Below are 23,955 nucleotides of genomic sequence, written 5' to 3'. Positions count from 1 at the left end.
AAAAAAATTTCAATTTGGAACTTCAAAATGAAAGAACAACATTTTCAATCAAAAACAAAATGTCAATTCGAACCAAAACATTTTGTTTCAAACTGAAAAATTTCATTTCAAATTAACATTTCCACTTAAACATTCTAATTCAAAATGTTTCATTTCATTTTGAAATGTTGCTTTGGAAAAATAATTTTAAAAAAGTGTCAACATTGATATTTTCCATTTGAAAGTGTCAGTTTCAATGGAATTTAGCAGGACTGGCACAAGTGTTTCTTCTTTGAGGCTACTGCAGTAAAAAACATTTCTTGGAGTGCTTCCTTTCTGGATTGGAAGTGCAGTTATGTGACTCGTTGCTAGAACCAGGGCAAAAGATGAGGGGTGGGTGAATCTGAGTGTGAGAGAGACACTGTAGCAGTGGTTCTCAAACTTTTTGTATTGGCAACCCCTTTCAGATAGCAAGCCTGAGTGAGACCCCCTCTTATTAATTAAAAATACGTTTTTTATTTAATACTATGTTAAGTGCTAAATTTATAATTCTATTGTTTAAAATTAATTTAACTTTTCTCACTGTTTTTAAATTAAGACTAAAACACATTTTTATCAAATTATTGTTATAATCAGAAAAGTTATTTTTTCAAAATAGTTTAATACTGTTTAGTACTGTTTAATAATGGGGGAAGAGTGCAAAGAAACTTTGCCAATATCATTTTTCACAGCAGACTTAGCACCCCACTGCCACCATTACTTCTCCGCTGCTGTTGGCATTGGCGCTGCCTTCAGAGCCGGTGGCCAGAGAGTGGCAGCTGCTCGCTGGGCACCAATTTCTGAAGGCAGTGCCACTACCAGCAGCAGCTCAGAACAGTAGAAGTAAGAGTGGCAATGCTATACCATGCCACCCTTACTTCTGCATAACATTTGACCTTTGCACTGGGAAGGGTAGGTATGGGGAAGCTAAGGCAATTTTTTTTGAGGGGCTATAGCCCCCCACAATTCTGTCACCCCCCAAGCCATCCCTGCCTGTATGGCTGAGTGTTAAATTATAAATTGCTTTTTTTTGCCGATCTCAGTATTCTGATTGATCTGTGGTTTAATGCAGCTCTTCAGCTGCTGAACAATCAAGCCCTCTAATGGTGTCTCAGTCCCACTTTTTAGTCTCAAGACAATAAACCTGCGTTTGTTATCTACAATCCCCAGCATCCAATTCTTTTAAAGTGGTGATAATATAATTATATATTTTGTTTAGGAACAAGGATCACTGCATTATACATTTACAATACTTTTTGAAGTAAATACATTACATTGTGATGGAAAGGTGTGTACAATTTTCTAAAACACTAGGTTGAAATTATATATTTTATAGCGGTTGCTGCTCACTGTTTTGTGCATGTACTCGTGACCCCCAAGAAATAACCTTGTGACCCCTTGTGGGGTCACAACCCCCAGTTCGAGAACCCCTGAACTATGGACAACCCCTGAATATACCATATACCTGTGAGAAGGCAGGCCCACTGCAAACTGCTCTAAGATTGTTTTAAACAATACTTGAGCAGAGTACACAGGACCTGCCAGTGTCAACCTGCACTGTGTCCTGGGTTTGTGTACTCAGCAGGTGGGTTAGCATGAAAACAGATGCAGAGGTGACACATGGGGGGCATGTGGGTTCATGTGACAACCCTCCCTTCCCCCCCCAGATTTGCTGCTTGGCTTGTACTGAGCATGCTCACACAGATTGAGCATGTTCAGGAACACTGCTGAAGCCGACTGCCCTCACTCTGCACCTCCACTATCAACGGCCAGCTCTGCAATGCAACTCTGTGTATGTGTGTGTGTGTGTGTGTGTGTGTGTGTGTGTGTGAAATCCATCTGGCACTAGCAATCAAAGGGACTTGAAGCAAAGCCGTCTACACTGCACACAGACAGCTCCCTGGTGTGGGAGATTTGTCAACTGTCTGACAGCTGAGCATTGTCCAAAGAAAAGTGCTCCAATCACTTCAGTAAATGATAAAATGTGGCCAGTCCAGAAACCCAACCTTGTGCTGCCACACAGAGATTCAGAAATTTGGGTCCCGTACCCTGCAGCTTGAGTGGATGCAGAAAACCTCTTTTCTCATCTATCTCTTGGAACAACCTTGTTTGCCCTGTGGCTCCCACTCTTTAAGCACTGAGATGATGGCTAAAGATAGTGGGTTTGTGTTGTTCTTGGTGATGAAGAACTTTCCTCTCTTCTGGCCTTGATTCCCACTCTCACTTTGTGTGTGGCCCTGGCTCCTTCTCTTTCCTCATCCTTCTTCAACTCAGTGCTGCATTTCACCCTGTCACCCAGTTGCCTCCTTCTCAATGCCCTGGCACAGGGTATTGGCATCTTGGGCATGTCCTTGCTCTGTTGGTTTAACTCCTATCTTTACAGTCAATGCCAGCAATAGAGGCTTCTCTGCCACTAGACCTCTCTAAGGAGTGTCCTTAAATCCCTTCTCTATCTCATCCCTTGGCAATTCCCTTCTAAATTCACCTTAAAACTAGGCAAATTCAGACTGGGAATAAGGCATACATTTTTAACAGTGAGGGTAATTAACTATTAGAACAATGTACCAAGGTTTGTGGTATATTTTCCATGATTGGCAATTTTTAAAATGAAGATGGGATTTTTTTTCTAGACAATCTGCTCTAGGAATTATTTTGGAGAAGTTCTATGACCTGTGTTATACATGAGATCAGACTAGATGATCACAGTGGTCCGATCTGGCCTTGGAAACTAGGAATCAAGTGTGGGGGTCACTTCTATGCCAAAGACACCATAATCTATATTCCCTTCACTCAGCCCTTTCCACCTGCCTCATTCTTATCAACCCTAGGCTCTGCCACAAATCCCCTCCTCTGCTTTCTGATGTCTGCTACTTGATTCTATGCAAAGCAGCACAACGGAACTGACAAGTAAGTTTGTCACTTTCACTTCCTGTCCAGCTCAATGCATCTTTGGAGCACTGTGAAATTGATAACTGGTCAGTTTCACTTTCTGGCTAGGCTAGTAGGGCGACAGAGTAAAAACCATCTCTTGTCAAGGCCACTTATCACTCTGTTAATCCAGAGTTCTCAATCATACCTTTCAAGGAGCAGGAAATAACTGCTAATAAATACTCCAGGGATTTTAAGGCTATGAAGTAGTACAATGCATCCAGAATGTGTTTTTGTAAAGGGGAAATTCCTGATTGATAACACCAAAACATTTCCCCCCCCATTTTACTTTGTAACATTTCCTGGCAGAGTCCTTTCTGCCACTGCTCAGGATACCCTGGACATCAGCTGAATAGGCCTTTTCTAATGTTGACATCCATCCAAATACCATGCCCTCATGAGCAGTGTGAGGGGGTTGCAAGTGATAAGTCCCTCCCTCATCCCGAGTTAAGGGAGATGGGAAGGAGGCCAGGCTGACAGCAGCAAAAACATAGAATACCAGAACTGACTGGCCCACCCCTGTGTTATGCAAATCTCTCACATCTTGTCCTGTCTGATTTTCCTCAAAACCCGTGGTAATGAGGGAGTCAGGGAAGACATACCTCACAGGTCCTGATCATTTTCTGAGGAAAGTGTCACCTGAGAGTCTAAGGTGCAACCCTCGCCCCACCCTCCCAGAACAGAACTCTTTGCACTTGCTGTTCACACGGGACGCAAAGAGATCCTGGATCCAAGTCCCCACACCTAAAAACCATCTGAAGAGTCATGTCATGCAGCTTTCCACTAGTTTCTGTGGAGAAATGTCTGCTTAGAGAGTCTGCCAGGGTGTTTGGATTCCTGGCAGGTCAGTGGCGATCAGGGTAATCTACATGGGAATGTACCGATTCCAAACATCAATGGCCTCCTCACACAGCTGTTGACATAGCAGACTGCAATAATGTTGTTTAATAATACTTGGATTGGCTGGCTGCAGTTGGGCAGGAGGAATTACTCACAGGGCGGTCTGACTACTCTTAGTTCCAAAATGCTGATATTAAGCATAGACTCCTGCAGAGATCATGTCCCTTGAGAAACCTGCCCTTCCAAATTTGCTCCTCAACCTAAAAAGAATGCACCTGTGGTCATAGTCTTTGTTGGAAGTGGGAGTTGAAGGTACCCACACAAACCAAGTAAGTGAGGCTAAGACCTCTTGGGGAACCATGATGAGTAAGTCAAGACTGTGCTTGCCTGGAGTGCATATAGTCCACAACCAGGCTCATAGATATCTGAGATTAATTCTTGCTAATGTGTCACGTAGGTACTTGCAGCCATATGACCCAACAGAGTCGGCAGGATTGTATGGCCATTCTGGGGCTCATCTGTATTTGGGGTGTGAGTTCAATGAAGAGAAAGCGGTTGCCCGGTAACATGCCTTGGAGGCCACAGTGTCCAGCTTCATCCTGATAAATTCTATCAGCTGTGTGGGTTCCAAGGAAGATTTCTCCAGGTTCACCAGAAACCCAAACTCTCAAAGAGATCCAGAAGTATGGAGGTTGCTTCTCATGTTTCCTGGTAAGATCAGCCCTTTAGGAGCCAGCCATCTAAGTAATGGTATACCATTGGCCCTTGCCAGCAAGGGTGAGCTGGCACCACTGACGGTAGTTTGGTATTAGAGACACAAGGTGGGGCAATATCTTTTATTGGACCAATTTCTGTTGGTGACAGAAACAAGCATGTGAGACCAATATGAAGACAACACAGCAAAGTACCTTGGTAAACACTCAGCAGTGTTGAGAGTCCAAATGAGAGAACCCTGCACGTATAGTGCTATTGACTGGGTACAAATCTCAGGAATCTCGTTCGTGCTGGATGAACGTCCACATGAAAGCAGGCATCCTTGAAATCGAGGGCTGTGAACCAATTGCCTGATCTAGAGATGGGACAATTGATGAGTCACCATTCATAACTTTAGGCGGCAGATAAACTTATTCCCTGAGGTCCAGAATAGGTCTTCATCCTCCTGTCTTCTCAGGGACGAGAAAGTACTTTGAGTAGAATTTCTTTCCTCTTACTGTTGGAGGTACTAGTTTTACCACCCCCCCATTCGAGGAGTGTTCACATCCTACAGAAAAACTCTCTCATGAGAGAGATCTCCGAAAAAGGGCAGGGAGGTAACTGGTGAGATACGTAGCCCAAGAAGACAATCCCTAATACCCATCTGTCCACCATGATTTGTGTCCAGGAAGCTAGGTAATGGGAAATCTGTCTCCAAATGGAGGGGAACGACCAGAGGTTGACTACATCCTGTGAGACCATTGATGTGCAGCTCTCAAATGGCCTGTCAAAATGCTGGTTTCAGAGGTGATAGTGGTTGGGAAGTAAAGAGTAGTTTTCCCTGGGCACCATTCCTATGTGTCCTCTAATGCTTGCATGGCAATTCATACTGCTGCTGGTGATAAAAGACAGGTAGGGTTGATTGTCTAAATTATGGTACTGGGTTCTCTTTTAATTACAGGTGTACAAATACTCAGTGAATTAAGTGTGGCTCAGAAGACTTTCAATGAGAGAAGAGACTCATCTGTCTTTGCGCTGAACAGCTTGTCAGATTCAAATGGGAGGCCTTCCACCACTGTTTGTACTTTCTTTGGGATTCCCAAGAAGGGAAGCCAAAACGAGCATCTTATTAGAACGGCCGTTGAGATGGACCTCACCGCCATGTCTAAGTTCATCTGGAGGGATGATCTCATCACCACCTTTCCCTTATCAGTCAGGGCCCGGAGCCGGTCTCTAACTTCCTAGGGCGTTTTATTGCGAAGCCAGCTAAATTACCATAGATGGTAAAATCATAATTGACCATCAACATTTGGCAGTTTGAGATTTGAAACTGCAGGGAGGCTGAGGAGTGCATCTTTCTTCCAAAGAGGTTGAGCCTCTTTGCTTCTTTCTCAAGTGGTGTAAACCTGGCCTGTGTGTCTGCTAGTCTCAGTAACTGCAGACACTACCAATGAATTGGGAGGTGGGTAAGAGAATAGGTACTCCAACCCTTTTGCAGGTATGAAATATCTTATTTATCCTGCTTGGATACTGGTGGTACCATGGCGGGTGAGGGCCAAAGTATCTTGGCAGGTTCAAGGATAAACTTGTTAATTGGAAGAGCCACTCTACTCAGAGCCAAGCTATGAAGGATTTCCAGCAGTGTCCGTGGGGTTTTCATGGGCCTTTTCCTAGGAGATTTGAAATAACTTTGCCATACTTTTAAAGGAAGTCCAGGAAGACCTTAGGGTAACAGGACACAGTGGGGAAACTGGAATCACTGTCTTGTCTAGGGAAGAGGAGGACAAGGTCACTGGCATGGTATCCTCCTATTCTGTTGATCCTCTTCCTCCTGTTGCTTTAATTGCACTTCTCGAGGAGGCTGAAGATGCTCTTCCTCTTCTTTGGGAGCTCTGAATCTCCTGAGGTCCCTTGTGCCATGAGGTATGTTCATTGGGTGGTAGTCTCATGGGTCTTCTAGTCCCAAATATTGCCACTGTGAGGTATCATACCCCCTCAGTGCAGGGCCCCAGTAGGAGTAGGGTGAGTACTCTGTCAGATGGGAGGAGAGAGACACGCTGGAGACTCCCAATGTCCTGTCTGGGCTCAATCCCCTCAAGGCATAGTCCAGGTGGGTCTGTCATAGTCCTCTTAAGACTTTGAGGATTCAGATCCAGATGGAAAGCCCTTGGTACCAGAGGTGCTCTTTGATGGTACGGGCAACAGTCTGGCTCAAGCGCTGCTCGAGAATGGGCATGAAAAGGGATACTGCAGGGAGTATCTGAAGGTACTAGCTGAAGGAATGGTACGGGGCACTGGGGTTTGGAAAGCAGTGGGGAATCCTGTTCCAGGAGCACCAAGAGGTCATCTGGAGCTGAGAAACAAGCCAGACTTGATGGAGTCACTTTCATAACTGGAGCTGCTGAAGCACTGGCTCTGGCAGTACAGATGAGGGTTTTTGTGCCGAGGAAGCAGTTCTAGGACCAAAGGGTGCTGATGGCTTGCCCTTTGAAAAAATCCCAGTACTGGATGGTCCCATTCTGGAGCAGGTAGCTACTGATGACTTGGTATGGGATGGGAACTCCTCTCTCTTTTTAGAGGACTTAGATGGGGAACCTTCCCTATAGTTCTTATGGGAGCGCTTATGTCTCCCTTCCCCCTTTTTCCCTGGTTCTGCTCTCCAGAGTTTCTTGGAGCCAGAGGGAGTATGTAAGTCTTGGAGTTGCCCAGGACTGAAGAGGAGGAGTCACTCTTTTCTTCTTCAGGATTATATTCAGGGGGTCTCCCTGGATAGAGGTTGATCCTGCCTTCATGGACTGTTCCATGAGGAACTCTTCGAGTCAGAATTCCCTGGACGGCTTAGACCTACTCAGGAATGACTTGCAGATGCTGCACCTGGAAGAGATATGTGCTTCCCCCAAGCAGTACAGACAGGTATCATGGTAGTCCATGACCAGGAAAGCTTTGTGGCACCTGATGCAGCTTTTAAAGCTGGGGATCCTCAGCATAGTCTCCTGAAACCGAGGAGAACTGGGGTGAGGCGGGTACAGTGAAACACTCATTGACTGAGGGGGGGGGGTCCAAAATGTAGGGAACCAAACCCCTAAAACTATTTCTAATTAAGAACTAACTAAAAATTCTTAATGCTATTTACAGAGAAGAGCTGAAAAAGTCAGCATGAAGACAGAACCTCTGTCTTAAACCACAAGTGGTAGGAAGGAACTAAGTGGTAGGGGACCTTTCGTTCCTTCAGTGTGGTGCACAAGATGAGCAAGGATGCATGCGCGGACCAGAAGGATGCTTCTAGGGAAAATTTCTGATTCTGGGTTCATGGAACACATGTGTAACCTGAAGTGCATTACACAGAGGGGAAATTACTTGAAGAACCAGGGATTAGAAGTGGGTGAGGGGTGAAATAGTGGTAACAAAATAAAAAAAGGTAAGGGAGAAATAGAAAACATGGAGATGGCGAATTAACAGAGAAAAACTGGGGTGGGGGGGAGCAGAACGGGATGCGAAGAATATGAAAAAAAGAAGGGGAAAATTGAGAAAGAACATGGGGGAGGGAAATATAGAAAGGGGATGGAAAAACGCAAATAAGGAAAATGTCAGGTGGGAACAATAAAAACAAGGGAAAAAGGAGGCAAATGGAGAAACTTTTAGGCATTTGTGACGTTCTTAAAAATGTTGAAATAAACAAGATTCCTTTGGATGTCTCTGAGAAAACAATATTGTGAGTCTGCAGCAATACAATAAACTAAGAGGTTGCCTACCCCTGCCTCAGAGGATAATGGAATCATGAGTAATAAGCAGCCTGGGCTTCTAAAGAATAGATCTCACCAGACAAACAAGATTGCATTTTTTTGACAGAATAAAGTTAATAGATGAAGGGAATAAAGCGCATACAATATATTTAGATTTACATAAAGCATTTGCTCCGGTGCCTCATGAAATTTTACTCCCCCAAGATTAATTAATATTGGCTGAGATAGGATCTTTTTCATGTGGATTGAAAACTGACTGAAACACTGTAAATGAAAAGTAATGGTAAACAATAGCATATCAGGTGGTGGGAAGTGGAGAATAGCAAGGATGTGTCTTAGGAACCATCTTCACTAACATTTTAGAAAATGGCCTGGAAGTGGGAGGGAGAAAAATAATGAGAAATACAGCCACACAATGGGAGGGAGAAAATGAGGAGACAGTAATGCTGAAAGAGACATAAGCATGAGACTAATGGCAGCTAATTAGAGAGGAGTCACAAATATGATATGGCAGCAGTCAAGGAGAGCTGGGGCTCTATGTGCAGAGATCTGATGTTGTGCAGCAGAGAGATTATAGTAACTCTCTATAGAGCTGCAGTGAGATAACATCCAGGCTACGGCATTCTGCTCTGGGCACTTCAGTACCAGAAAGATGTTGACAAATTATACCACAAAGAAAGGAAATAAAATGACAGAGCTGGTTGGATTGACTTACAATGAAAAATATAAAGGCATCACATATGCAGGCAATGCAAGGATGAGGGTGTGGGAGGACAAGTCAACCATCTACCTGTTCTTGAATGGTGTGAACACAGAGGATGGAGGGGAATAATTTAGGGAGCTACAAGAGCTATAACTAGAAGCAATCAAATGAAAGTAAGACCTTAGTTACACTAGGAAATGGCACCATTTCAGCAAGGGTTGTCAACAATTGGTTTAGTTGAATTGGTGCTGACCACTGTTTAGCTGTGAGCATAAACAAGGACAAGCTACCGTCAGTAGCAACAGGTCAGCTAAACTGATGGCTGAAGCAGTGCGATTTCCTATTGTAGAAAAGGCCTTCGAGAGAGAAAGCTTCCTGGCAGTGAGATCTGTAAGGCCGTGGAAGTGATGGATGCCCAATCACTTGGGAGAGTTATTAAAAGTAGACTGAATGAAGTAATGGAAAACACAGTGAGGGATAATCTTGCAGGAGTGGAGTAGGTGACCTAATATTAGAGCTAATTCAAAATTTGCAATTTTGGTAGGATTTTCCATCAAAAATTTTGATGAAAATGTAATCCATGCTGATCAAAAAAACCTGAAAATCTGAGAAAAATAGAGACAAAAATTTAATGAAAATTTTGGCAAAAAATACATTCTGATTTTTTATCAGGTCTACCTAATATATCTTTTTCATCTCCGAATGCCTACGATTTCATGGATTGTTTTTTCTACAGAGATGCCCCTATAATCTATTGACAGTATATTCCTTGGGTTTGCCTGGACAGACTAATGATCTGTGAACCACTCTTTGGTTTGAACAAATTATATATGTAAAATGGTATATTATTAAAATCCCCACATGAAATGATGAGCATTAGGTTTGCACCCTCCATAGATCACATCCGTTTCCCATCTCCATTCCAGTTGTGACCTGAACAGGACCAGGATTTCTTACCCCTTTATCCACAGGGACCTTCACGTCCATAGCAAGGTAACCCGTTTCTCCATTGATCATTGCTGTTCTCAGCTGCACAGAGAAACAGATTAGCATTAGTGCCTCCGATTAGATAAGGACAGGATGTGGAGTGGTTTTTAATTCATATAGGGGAAGCTTCTACTGAGAAATGACTGGTTCCCCTTTTCCACTGCCTTTTCAGAGCTCTCAGCTAAGAACATTTTATGAGCAGCTCAGAAGATTCACTCAGGGAGGCTGGTAAATGCCATATGATAATATGGATTATTCTTATTTAAAGCCTATAAAGATGGTCTTGTCTTTAAAGCTAAGGACTTGGAGGGAAGGGACCTGCCAATCTTGCCACAACTGCACTTTGTGACAGTGAGAAAGTCACATATTCTCAATGTTTGCACCGCACTAGGAGATCCTCAGGTAAAAGGCAACAAAGAAACACAAGCAATATTAGTTCTTCCAGAACAACCCAAAAGCTCTTCACAAAACTTTAAAACCAATTTATCAAATCATAAGGTGCTCCCGCAAACCATTTCACCTGCTACTGAAATGTAGCCATTTCTGGACTGAAGCACATATGTTTAAGAGAGCACCGCAACACTATAAAACATGACGGGACAGGGAGTGAAGAGACTACCCTATTCAACTGAGGAGTGAAGAGGCGTTTCTGTAGACACAATGCCATTTTTCAAGGACACCCTTTCTTTTGAAAAAAAAGAAGTGCTAGGGATCTTTAATGACCATAGACCTTGGTTTCTTAGCTAATCTGAAAAGTGGCACCTCCTGCCCAATACCTCCTAGGATCATGCTAGGACATTGGTTCACTACTGACTCAGAAAGGAGGTGGGCACCAACTGACTTGGCAGCACCTTTGGTAATCCAGTGGTGGTCTCCCATTCAAGTACTGGTAAGCCCACGCCTACTTATCTTATAAAATCTAATAAAATCATTGTTCAAGTTGCTACTGCTTCATGCTTCATTGTACTAAAATCACTTACTTAATTCTGCTGAGCATGAACCAGTGACTACCAAAGTAAGTCTCTCCTAGCCAAGAACATCTGACTTAAGGCCAGGGAGGCTTGGGGTATTCTATGATCTGACTGAGCCTGTCACAGTCTCTCTGGGCTCTAAGTAGTTAAGACATCTGTCATAGACACAGAAACTAGGGGCACCGGGGGTGTTGCAGCACCCCCAGCGCTCCACGCCTGGGGTCCTGGCTCCCAGCCCTCTGTTCCTGCCCCCAGCTGTGGCCTCAGCCTCGCTCCCCTTACCCCTGTCCATATCCCCCACCTCCTGAAGCCATGGCTCTGGAGGGATGGGGGGCATGGACAGAGGTAAGGGGGGTGCGAGGTAAAAAGTTTGGGGACCGCTGCTTTACAGTTTCCTTAGCTGGCTTTCAGCACCCCCACTATAAAAAGTGTTCCAGCGCCACTGACACCTGGTATTTCATCCATATCTTCCATGTGAGCCTGGTCTTGCAAAACATTTCCTTCCCAGCACACAGACTGCAGTGGACAGTGAGAGGAAATGGATAAGGATAAGTAAGGATAAGTGCAGGGTCCTGCACTTAGGATGGAAGAATCCAATGCACCGCTACAGACTAGGGACCGAATGGCTCGGCAGCAGTTCTGCGGAAAAGGACCTAGGGGTGACAGTGGACGAGAAGCTGGATATGAGTCAGCAGTGTGCCCTTGTTGCCAAGAAGGCCAATGGCATTTTGGGATGTATAAGTAGGGGCATAGCGAGCAGATCGAGGGACGTGATCGTTCCCCTCTATTCGACACTGGTGAGGCCTCATCTGGAGTACTGTGTCCAGTTTTGGGCCCCACACTACAAGAAGGATGTGGATAAATTGGAAAGAGTACAGCGAAGGGCAACAAAAATGATTAGGGGTCTAGAGCACATGACTTATGAGGAGAGGCTGAGGGAGCTGGGATTGTTTAGTCTGCAGAAGAGAAGAATGAGGGGGGATTTGATAGCTGCTTTCAACTACCTGAAAGGGGGTTTCAAAGAGGATGGCTCTAGACTGTTCTCAATGGTAGCAGATGACAGAACGAGGAGTAATGGTCTCAAGTTGCAATGGGGGAGGTTTAGATTGGATATTAGGAAAAACTTTTTCACTAAGAGGGTGGTGAAACACTGGAATGCGTTACCTAGGGAGGTGGTAGAATCTCCTTCCTTAGAGGTTTTTAAGGTCAGGCTTGACAAAGCCCTGGCTAGGATGATTTAACTGGGACTTGGTCCTGCTTTGAGCAGGGGGTTGGACTAGATGACCTTCTGGGGTCCCTTCCAACCCTGATATTCTATGATTCTATGATTCTATGAAAGGTTAGAATTAGATGGCAGCAAAATCTGTATCCAGATTTTAAACTCCTCTGCTGTTTAGGGTAAGATAGTGGGAGGAGGAGGGGAGGTCTGATTCTCCCAGTATAGTGATGTGGCTGTGCTCCCGAAGTTAGGACCTGAATTTGAACTTTCCCAAAATGCACTCATTGGAGCTTTGATCTCCTCCCTGCCTCCCTCCCATCTTGTGACTCCAGCTACAGTGGTCCCAATGAGAACAAGAAGCAGGCTCAAGTGAGAAACCGTCAGAACTCGTGTAGTCCCACCCCGAGTAGCACAAAGTAAGGGAAACTACAGACCTAGGGTATATCTACACTGCAACTGGGAGGTGTGATTGCAGCTCATGTAGAAATATCTGAGCTGCTTTTGATCTAGGTCAAAACTTAGCCCAGGTAACAATGGCAGTCAAGCTGCAGCAGCATGGGAGGCTGCCTGGGCTAACCTTGGTCTACCCAGGACCTTGGGTACATTCTTGAGCAGCCACCACCTGTGCTGCTGCAGCTTCACTGCAACTCTTAGTGACCTAGCTCCAGTCTAACTACCAAGCTAGATCAAAGCTAGTTTGAGTATGTCTACACCTGCTACAATCCCACCTCCCAAATGCAGTGTAGACGTACCCATAGAGGGGGAGACAAGCACCCTGTATGGGAGTGAGAAGGGGATGTTTCTCTGTGTAGGGACTCACCCTCTGCTAGTAATGATCAGCCCCTGACAGAAGAAATCAAGAATTGCTACAGTCTGACATAAGGAAACTGCCCCCCACTCCCTCACCCCCAGTAATTAGGAGGAAAGGGTCATGAACAGGCTACAATCCATTTCTGATACTCACTATTTCATCTTGGTCTTCCCACTCCACTTCAGAGAGATCCACACTGTTGTAGTTTGGTTTGGGTTTCAGCTTCTTTCCCTCTTTGTACTGGAGTTTATAAAAGAAACAGAGGAAATGGAGCTCTAACTTTCCAGGATAGCCCTCTAGCACGTCACAGTCAATATTGCATTGATAAAATAGAGAAGCCACATTTATTTAGATTGACTGGCGAATGAGTGTTTATGTAAGCAGGGGAATAGACCTGCTATTGTGGGGAACTTTCCTGGCTTCTGCACTACCCCGGTGAAGTGGGCTAGCGAAAGGATCTGAGTCCTCGCTCCCACTTCCTTTACCCAGGGCCTCCCTGCCCTTGAGGACTCCCCTTCCACTCTCCTGTCTGGCAGAGTCCTCGTAACCCCAACAAGGCTGGGCCTAGGATTCCTGGGGGGCTCGACCCCTCAACCCTGCTGTGGTCACCTACGACAGGGGCTAGAGTGTCTCCACTCCGGGGTACTCTCTCTGCACTGGGCACTTCTCTGACCCACTGACCATTACATACAAGTTAAAGCAAATGCAAGTTATTTAATCAACAATTAATTTTAAAAAGAATAAGGAAAAATGGGAAAGGTTAAAGGAAACACATCAGCCCGCTCTGTGGCAGGGAACATCACAAACAGAGTCTCTGGAATGTCAGGGCAGTTCACAGTCTGTTCCTTAAAGAAAAGGAGTACTTGTGGCACCTTAGAGACTAACAAATTTATTAGCGCATAAGCTTTCGTGAGCTACAGCTCACTTCATCGGATGCATCGAAAGCTTATGCTCTAATAAATTTGTTAGTCTCTAAGGTGCCACAAGTACTCCTTTTCTTTTTGCGAATACAGACTAACACGGCTGCTACTCTGAAGTCTGTTCCTTGTAAGTCCCAGGCCTTCTTCTCAGGCCCTGGCTGTGCTGCAGGGATGCTGTGGGTTGGAAACTTGCTCTGGTGGTGGCCACATGCTCTCAGGCTCTAAGAGGTAGGACTCTTCTTCCCAGTGTCGCCCCCACCCTGTCGGGTTACGATCCAAGCCTGGCTTGCAAAGCCTTTTGGCTGAGGCATCTCCCTGTGCTGGGCTCACTGCCCAGGGTCCCCCTCGCACTCCCCAGCTGCTCACTGCACCCAGCTCCAGACTGCTCCAGTCCCAGCTCCACCACTCTGTCTCAGCACTGCTGCTGCTGCTCTGCCTCCAGCTCCTGGGCTGCTTTTTTGGCCCCTCTGCCTCTGGTTGGTGCAGCTCTGCTCCCAGGACAGGTCTGCTCTGCAGGCTGCTTCTGTGACTGCTCCCAGCACTGACCTGCTTCGTGGGCTGCTTTTCTGGCCCCTCTGGCTCTGGTTGCTGCAGCTCTCCTCCCAGGACAAGTCCACTCTCCCTGGGCTGTGCCTCTGGCTTTGTGGCTGCAGCTCTGCTCCCAGGACTGGGTCTGCTCTCTCTGGATCTGGCACAGCTCTGCTCCCCAGCTCAGCTTGCACCTCTGCTTTCTCTTTAGCTCAGCCCCACTCTATCTGACTCAGGCAATTCCAGTTCACATGGAGGATGGGACCTCCCTGGCCTCCTGATTCTCTGATTAGCCTGCCTGCCCTGTCATTCAGGCTGACCTGGAGCATTGGCCTCTCCCCATTGTTCCTGGGGCCTATCAGTCTCAGAGTCCTGATTTCCCATAGACCCTTCCCCTGGTAGTACTGGGAGCTAGCCAACCAAAACACCCCACTGAATGTTCGTAAGGGGGTAACAGTCCCCTTAAACTTACATGCTGGTGTCATCTTATCCTACAGCCATTACATTTCCTACGTGTGCGCAGGATCTGGAGATGTGAGCATTACTGTGTCCTACAGGCCATTTCAGAAGCAAGGGGCAAGCACAGGGCTAGGTGGGCTTGCAGGTAACTTTATACGCTGGTTTATGAGAATATGTTTTGGTAATTCATATAAGGAAATCTGGTGAGCAGAAAGTTTACACCAGGATAATGACCTGATAGCCCTAGTGGTAGTATAAAAACATGAGATACATTAATCTCCCTGAAAGCCCATGGATTTAAGTCACAACAGTACTAAGAGCATCAGAATCACCTACCAAAGGTCGGAGGTCTGGGTGTGAGAGGATGTAACCATTGTTAGTGTTCAGAAAGGCATATCCATGGACTCCCAACTGTTAGAAAAAGGTATTAGAATAATTAGCCTGGTCTCCTCTCCAGTTGCTGCTCTGTAACAGGGAAGTGAGTCCATTGTCCCACCAACATTCCTATTGATTTATTCTAACAATCAGGAAGAGGCTCTGATACTAAATGACTGATTTCCTAGCCACCAGCTGCTCTCTGAACAGCAAGAAGAGTCTTACTGAGTATTTGTGTGCACAAATGGATAGGTAAGCACTGATGAGGTAACTGATTTGTGCATGTAACTGCAGTAAGTGCACAGATAGTGAGTGGTTGACAATTACCATTTAGGAGATAAAATTAATTTTGGTATCCATGGCATTCCTATACTTAGAATGTGGGACAATGGGGAACACTATGGTAACAGTGTCACAAGTATTGAGGTAATAATCAAAATTTTCATGGTGGCCACTGTAGATGCACAACTGAGTGTGGATCTCATAGCTCATCTTTCTGGAAACCAAGCCCCAAAAGGGTGTAGAAGGAGTACTGTCACCTTCTGCGAATCCTCTGTGGCTGAGTGCGGCTCTGCTGTGGCCTGAGTTAACAATGAGGTCACTTAAACAGTCTTGTCACAGAAAAGCCAAAACACTCTACCTGATAGTAGTCTCTCTCTCTTTAATAAAGTCTTTTGAAATGAGCACTCATACCAGGTTTAAAGGCTCTAACCTCAGAGCCCAGCTAAAACTTAACAAAAGTCTCTATGTCCCAGCAGCAGCTCCTTCTGCTGTAAAGCCTCAGGCTTCTCCATTGCCTGAAGAGCCCTACAGTCTTTCCTCTGTTTGCCCACGATCTTTCCCAGGCCTCCTTACCTGGAGAGCTTTTGCCTAGTCCAGGCTCTCTAGAAGCTCTCTTCCTCTGGAGCTTCCTTTCTCTTCAGGAGTCCTTGTTTAACCAAGGTCCCTTTTGCCCTGCCCAGATGCCTAATTAACTGCCTTGCAGTTACTCAGTGGCTTAAGTTCTCCCGGGGGAACCTGAGTTGTCTCATTCCCCCTTGTGGACCCTGTCAGAGGTAGGCTGGGATGGGCCCCTGACCCCAGGCAATGTCGCACTTGACTTTCAGGTGAACTCTGAGAGAGTGACTAATCAGATCAAGTCTTCCTACAATATATATTTCAGCCAATCCACAGAGTTCTTAAAACTCAAGTATAATTTGCACTTGTGAAGACAAGAATTATCCATTGGAAAACTAGTGCCTTTAACACCTCCATACAGATGTATATTTCTTGATAGTGAAGGAGGACTCACTTGTGTGACTAATTATCAATCAGACATTGGGTATTCTAGTGTGTGCAACTATCCAGCATTGGTTTGGTCACACTTATAGGAACAAAAAGTTTTAACCCATAGCTTAAGTCACATGAATTTTGGGGTAATCCCCAGCAGTCACTGCTGTCAAGGTGACCCCTAATGGAAATTCACTAGAGGGACCAACAGACATTGTACAGAATTCTCAGCACAAGGCTAGTGAAGCGAAGTATAATAGATCTTACAGAGAATAGCACTTTCCCACAGAGCCTCATTAAAAATTCATTTTTTTCAATGCGATCAACTTTCTTTTAAAACATATTTAAAAGCAATACAGAGCTGGTGAAACAGGCCTTCCTAACAAGTCTGGGGACTGAAATCCTTTTTAACCACAAAATGAGTACAGTACAGATAGCAATAGTGCAAACTTCCTCAACTTGCCCTGCCAAGAAATCTCAAAACTGACTTGGAGAAAGTCCCTTTAGGCATGACAGAATAGTTCAGTTTCAATTGTCCATTCTATTCTTGGCATCTCTGCCAAGAGTGTCAACAGTGATGCTAGTTATGATGGTGCCAGCTATGATGGTGGTTTTAGTCCACTGGGAACTGGATGGAAACTACCAGCTCTTTTTAGATAGGCCACCAAAGAGTAATCCCATGGTGACAACTTGGGCCGTTATTATCCTAGAATGCATTCAAGGTGGTGATCAAGATATAAAAAGTTCTAGGTCCTATTACCAATCTGCTATAACATTCAGTTTCTTTGTTTCTAGAGTAGTCTACAGGCTTGTCATGGTGAATGACAATTCCCAGGTTCTGAAAAGAAATCACAGGATCCAAGCTTTATGTCTGTGGTTACACCTCTATGCACAGTAACTGATAATTCATTGGATTATGCCTGTGGACAAGTGACCAGGTATTTAGCCATGTATGATGCCAGACGGTTTGCATTAGCTTGGGTCTTACCTTATATCGTGGAGCCAGTTTCAGTAGCTCCCTGAGTGGAACATCAGAGCCCACTACACCTAGGAGAATGCCATGAGATCTCTAAAAAATAAAGGAGAAACTGTTCTCAGAAATGAAATTCTGTTAGCGCTCAGCCTGCCTTCACCTAAACATGAACAAATGCCATTGCATCACTCTTCCATAGTGAACAGTCAGGGCTTGAGTGGAGTCTGCACATTTAGTGCTGGGCTGAAGCTGGTGGTGAGAAAACAAGATGAAGTTTCTTATTCCAGTGATACTGGAAAGAAGAAACATTCCGAGGGAGGGACAAATGATCACTTAGAAATCAATAAATAGCCAAGCAGCTTGCTAGAGCCACCACAAAAACCTAATTCATTAGCCAATGGCTTTAGAAGACTGCTGATCACCTCAGCATCCTTTTACCTGCCCTAGTTCCAAGAAGATTATAGGGAAGCACTATACTCACCGTTTCATTCTTTTTGCTGAAGACTGGCATAGCTACTGTTGTCATTAGCAGCAGACTTTGAGCTTGAGATGCAAAGAGCTGCCACAGGACAAAGAGCAGTGTGTTAACAAGTGTAATAGGATAGGGAGCCATCACCAGAAGCATTAGGGTTTCCAGGGGCACCAAAGGCTGAATGAAATCATACAGAAAAAAAAGGCCTGTATAAAAGGCACATTTCTGATCTTCCCTAGAAACAATGCTCTTTGTGGGGGGAGGGTGATCAGCCTAAGATAAAAACCATTGAAATTTGTCACAGGAGAAAGCATTAAAGACCTAACAATGCTAAAGAGACAGGAATCTTTAGAAATTAATACCCATTATGCATGTCCATGCCAAGGAAACAGACATAGGTTCACATACAAATACATACTTAAATACAACCGAAATGCACATACAATACAATTATAAGAAACAACACAGACATGAGCAAAACTCATGGACACGCAAATCACATGTATAAATATACCTCAAAGCAATGCATATAGCTTGAATGAGAAGCATCACAGACAAATACTAAAAAGAAACATGCACAGAGCATATTTAAATGCACTCATCACATGTGTGCTAGGGACTGCTTAAGAAACTGCAAAGATAGAGGCAAAAACATGATATGAACACAAAACATGCTTAGCTACACCCAAAAGACATGTATATAGGACACAGCACAAACACATGCAATGCGATGTCAGAAAGCCCTCAATACTCTGTGAGACAGATGTTCTAAGAACACACAAAACACAGGAGGAATATATAAAATAAACAGGAATCTCACGGACGTACCTAGCTAGAAAAGTAACTCTCCTTCCTTGGCATAGGAAGCAAGTCCCTTCTATTGCTCCTTTGGCCAGATAGGCAGCTCACCTTTGGAAAGGTCAAAGTCCTGTGTCCTCTCCCTGTGCATGCTGGGAACCATAAAGGAGCCAGCCATTCTAGACAGTAACTTGATGAAGGGTTGAAGCTGGTATTCTGCCTTATTGAACTGAGCACAGTCTGTTGCTGCCCTCATGTCTGGGTGGATAGCTCTTATTCACAGCAGTGCTGGGGCTAATTTAGCACACATGTATCTCACAGTGACACACTCTACATATGTAAAAATACATACAGTGGACTAAACTACTGTACAGCACAGGGACTCCCTACCTACTCTCATCCAACAGCACAGCTCTCCAGTACATCCAGTGTTACCATTTCCTTCCTGACACACATCCTCAGTGCTCCCGCCTCCTCCCCTCCCTGGATGTACAGTTCAGCAGTGACTAGATGAACTAGCACAGACACACACCAGCCGACACAATGGGAGTGGCATGCTCACAGAACACAGCACAGGTGGTTACCTCCTCAGATTGTGGCAGCTAGCAAGAGACATGGATGGATAAATGAATGAATGAATGAACGCATACATGAATGAATGAAAAGCATGAGAGGCAGCAGGAGAGGAAGACAAATGCAAGCCGGAAAAATGAGACAAACAAGAAAAGCATCAGTGGACAAAACATCACTTCAAGCTCTTGTTACGAAATACCAGAGCCAGGACATATAGAATTTGCTGTGTAGCAGGGAGTACTATTGATGGTTTTGCTCAGCACACTCAGTAACTGACTCACCAGTACCTCATGTGCATAGTATGCTTGGCAAAACATATTTCCTTTGTTGCCCCCAGAGAGCAGGTACATCCCAAGGAATATCTCCATGTTCAACCACAGCACAGAAGTGAGGACCAGCCTTCCCAGGGCTTAACCAGTGGTGTCTCATAGGCATGAATCAATGCAAAACCTGTATATGTCATCCCTTTTGGAAGAGTCCTATCAAATTTAACACGAGTATTAGTCACACTTCTATAGAATTTATAAACCAGCCTGTAGAATTCTAGAGCAGGCACAGATATTCCACTGGTTGGTTCTAGAAATTCTATAGAAAGGAGATCATTCTATTTAAAATTCCACAGGTTTTTAGAGTAATTTCTCTGTAGAATCCCGTTGGTTTCATCCCTATTAAAGGACTTTTCCATGAAGGAATACATAAACTTTTCTCCTTTCTCACTCACCTGACTCCAAATCAGTTCCATAAATCTCAGACAACCATTTTTTCTTGAGACATGATCCTTCTCAGGACACAACTGCCATCCACTAACCACCATGCCTTTTAAATAGGCCACATTTAAATCGGCACATTCTTAAAAGCTGTAGCAATGCCCCTTTGATGGGAAAGAAGCTCTATACTACCCTATGGCAAAGAGGTTAATCAAAAGGACACAGTGATTGTTTAGTTAATTACGTCAGGAGTGGAAATCTTCACTATTAGGCTCTTTGACTTGGCTGCATGTTCCAGGTTGGGATTATTCACTTTCTTTCCCTACTACCCTGAAAGTGGAATAAAACCAGCACTGCTACAGTGGATAGAGGCTAATGAATTGAGGGGACTAAACATCATCTCTTCATCCGCCCTTTGTAAACAACCCTGTTTCCTGCTCTAACACTCTGGATGGTACTCCTTCGGTCACCATCTGAACCCTCTCAACATCTTCCCCTCCTCTGACCCCTCTTTGGGGTCAGAGCATAGTCTATAATCTGGCTTCTTCCTAGGGGCACCTACACCACTTGGAAGTGGTCAAGGCTCCTTGGTGGCTGGGAAGCATCTGGAGAAAGCGTTGTCACTCCTACACCATAGCCTGTTCTGTAGTGAGTGCGCCTACAGAAGAAAAACACCAAACCCAGAATCTCCTGCATGAAGGTGCTGGGATCACCAAAAACAGAACTAGGCTGCCCTTCCCTCTAGGCAAAAAAACAGGTAAGAAAATGACCAAGGAAAACAATTCTATGTACTTGAGGAAGGGTGGGAGAAGGGGTCCTTTATACCCTGCTCCTCTTAGTCTCTCTCTTTACTCTTTCTTGATCTCAAAGGCACATTGCTGTGGCATCCTTATTTCCAGAACATCCCAAGCCTATCGCTAGTGTAGGCCACAGACAAGGGAGCAGCCACATAAAAACGCTGGAGGTAGCAGTGAGAGGATCCAGCCTGCAGCAGCAATGGGAGGATACCAAAGGAAAGAGTAGAAGGTTGTAGGGCACCCTACATTTAGTTCCCTCACACTGGCTGCGAGGTATTCCCTCACTCCAAGAGTTGAGCACACTTACCCTGTAATCATCCTAAATCTTGCTAGCACAGAGAGCAAAGGAACAAGCTTGACACCCAAACTGAGATCTCTCTCTCTGTGTGACAGACAGCATGGTGGGAGCTAGGAAAAGAATCTCTGTGACCCATATCCTGAGCTGTAACTAATCACTTTCCCGTGAATAATCCTTTATAAAGTACCCTGAGTTAATGGAGAAAAGAAACACTACTTAGGCCATGATGTACATTTCTGATTAGCCTTGGTTTCCTGGCTCACTGCATACTCTCAAGGAGACCTGAGACTTTGCATGCAGGATTCAATTCCAGGGATTGAGGGGAAAGAAATGCTGCCTGTCTAAACAGGTGCAGAACAGTAAATTCTACAAATAAGTTTTACAGTGTGTTCATATTTCTGAGGGATCCGCCAAGAAATCCAAATGTCACAGCCCTGCTTTCCCCCCCTCCTTCACTTAGCCCCTATTGTTCTAGTCCACAAAAGCTTATGCCCAAATAAATTTGTTAGTCTCTGAGGTGCCACAAGTATTCCTTGTTTTTTTTGCTGATACAGACTAACACGGCTACCACTGAAACCTGTCTGCTGATTGGAAGCTTATCTCAATGTCCTTACCGCACTGTCCATGTAGGCTTCAGTCCATATGATGTCATGATCATGGTTGATGACCATTGGACGGCTGAGCACATGCAGATATTCCATCACATTCTCCTGAACATCTGCCAGGGTGGAGATCTGAGTGTAGTAGCCTTAACGGAGAAACAGAAACCTGTCACTCTCCCAGTGTCCTCTCCTGAATTATTCAGGCATGTTCATTTGAATTCAAAAAGCAAAGTGTCCGTTCAAACCTATTTGTGACACTTGGGTCTTTGCTTTCTGTGCATAAGCGAGGGCTTAAGTATGACAAGTGAGAATACTCACAAAAAGTGAACTTTTAACTCAAATGCTCAAATATTCACCAAAAGTACCTTTCAAATTATGGGACTAACCAACATAACTAACCAACAGCAGGGTGAATGACACACTGCAAATTTTATACTTAAACATTTGAATTGAAATCCGAACTTTTGTTGGTTAATTACATAAATCATCTAACCAGGGAACAGAAACAATATTATGTTACTTGTGAAATCAACCAATAAAAACTTGAATTCAGAAGATCCACAATGCATGAACAAAGAATTATTTACTGACAATCATTTTAAACACCACACACATATAAGCATTTCACAATCTGTTTGTAGACAATTTGCAGACAAAGACGTGAAATTGTTAATTCTCCCAGACCCTGCTCATGGATCCCCACCCCATTGTACACCTGCATAGGGAAGCCATTTACTGGCTTATATGTGAAAGAATCATTCAGCCCTACTTTGGGGTACAAAGTGGCAGCCATTTTGTGCCAGCAATAGCACCTCATACTTTTAAGGTGGGGAAAATGAGGTTACTGGGATCAAAATGAACCAATGGCAGAATTTTAGGTAGACATACATAATGCTATTTGGCCAGGACTCTGGGGTTCACCTTCTGCTCTTGTGAAAAGGGCCATGAAATCTTTAAAAGAAAGGATGGCAGTTTTATCACTCAACCAAAAGATAGCATGTCCAGCGACACAGACACAGTGCTGATAGGGAGTCGGTTTAGTACTGATCAAGGAGTAGCCTCAGTGAAACACCAATAGCACTCCTTGCAGCACCTGAGTTTTCCTCAGAAGTCTCCCATCCAAGTGCTAACTAGGCGCAAACTTTAGTGTGCGATCTAAAGTGATCTCAATCCCAGAATGCATGATTGCAGTCTGCATGTGATGTGTATAGTGGGCTAATTGTTCACAGACAGCACCTTTGTTGTTGCAAGCTATCCATTTCACATTTTGTGCAAACGTGACTTCCCTTCCAATGAGATAAGTGAAAACCCGGACCTGTGTAACAAGAATACAGTGGTAAGAATTATGCAGAAATCATCTCCCATTTGCAACAGTCCCAAGTCAGTCCAAAGAGGTGTAACGTAACATGCTACGAAATCAGAATGGTAGTGGCTTGACACCCATGTTGCAGAAGTGTAAATGACTATACTGAAGGACAGTGGAGAAATTGTCTTTACACTGATATATGATTCTCTTGTTCCATGAGAACCTCATTATCAATCAAAATTAACCCGGCCAGCGAAGTAACAATACATGGAGGCACGGAGCGTGATCATTTGGAGATGAGAACTCTTAAACACTGAGCTGGCACACACTGGATTTGTTTTGGGAACAGCTGTAAAGAGAAGGTTTGATTAACAAGCCAGAAGCAAGAATTCTGTTTGATTTCGCAGCAGTAGCCAGATCCACATGCAGGTAGCTTCACCACTCATAAAAATTCTTAACCCATGGAAATATTTAACCACATAAAGCAATTAACGGGACACTATCAGGTTAAAATTCATCTGTTTTCAGAGTGTTCTCATTCATGTGATCAATAACAATTTAGCTTATTTAAAATGAAACAATATTAAAAATCAAATTTGTTTTTTGCTCTTTCTGCTGTTTATTTCCCTTGTGCATTTCCCTCAGCTTGGACAAGGAAAACAAACGAGTCACTTTGGTTTAGAATCAGTTCTTATTCTTTTTCAGTTCCAGGTCTTGATTCAATAGCACAAGGCTGTAACACAGCTGAGTTGCAAATAGAGCTGGTTGGGAATTTTTTGACAAGACAGTTTTTTTTGTCAGAAAATGCCAATTAGCTGAAATTGAAACTTTTCATGGGAATGTTCCATTTCCAATGAACTTTCCTCAAGAAATGTTTCTTAGGTTCTCTGGGATATCCAAGTACAAGTCTCTGCCTGAACCAGGCAGAGCAAGGACTACGAACCTCGGTCTCCTACGCCCAGGTA

The 23,955-nt window shown here is 44.3% G+C and overlaps 1 protein-coding gene across 3 annotated transcripts in view; it reads right to left on the bottom strand.

Moving 5' to 3' along the window:
* CACNA2D4 (calcium voltage-gated channel auxiliary subunit alpha2delta 4) overlaps nt 1-23,955 on the bottom strand; it is a 212,421-nt gene that overhangs the window by 104,093 nt on the left and 84,373 nt on the right. For all 3 annotated transcript variants that reach the window (XM_043517786.1, XM_043517792.1, XM_043517780.1), the window contains exons 12-18: nt 22,921-22,999; nt 21,697-21,830; nt 17,919-17,996; nt 17,453-17,533; nt 15,157-15,231; nt 13,067-13,153; nt 9,883-9,954 (exon numbers count right to left, since the gene is read on the bottom strand). In XM_043517786.1, the coding sequence (XP_043373721.1) occupies nt 9,883-9,954; nt 13,067-13,153; nt 15,157-15,231; nt 17,453-17,533; nt 17,919-17,996; nt 21,697-21,830; nt 22,921-22,999 (606 nt within the window). The remainder of the gene's footprint in view (nt 1-9,882; nt 9,955-13,066; nt 13,154-15,156; nt 15,232-17,452; nt 17,534-17,918; nt 17,997-21,696; nt 21,831-22,920; nt 23,000-23,955) is intronic.

This window comes from Dermochelys coriacea, chromosome 1 (assembly GCF_009764565.3).
Source record: "Dermochelys coriacea isolate rDerCor1 chromosome 1, rDerCor1.pri.v4, whole genome shotgun sequence".
Classification (NCBI taxonomy): domain Eukaryota; kingdom Metazoa; phylum Chordata; order Testudines; family Dermochelyidae; genus Dermochelys; species Dermochelys coriacea.
The sequence above is the reverse complement of the archived record's forward strand: the minus strand, read 5'-3'. Positions and strand labels throughout refer to the sequence as shown.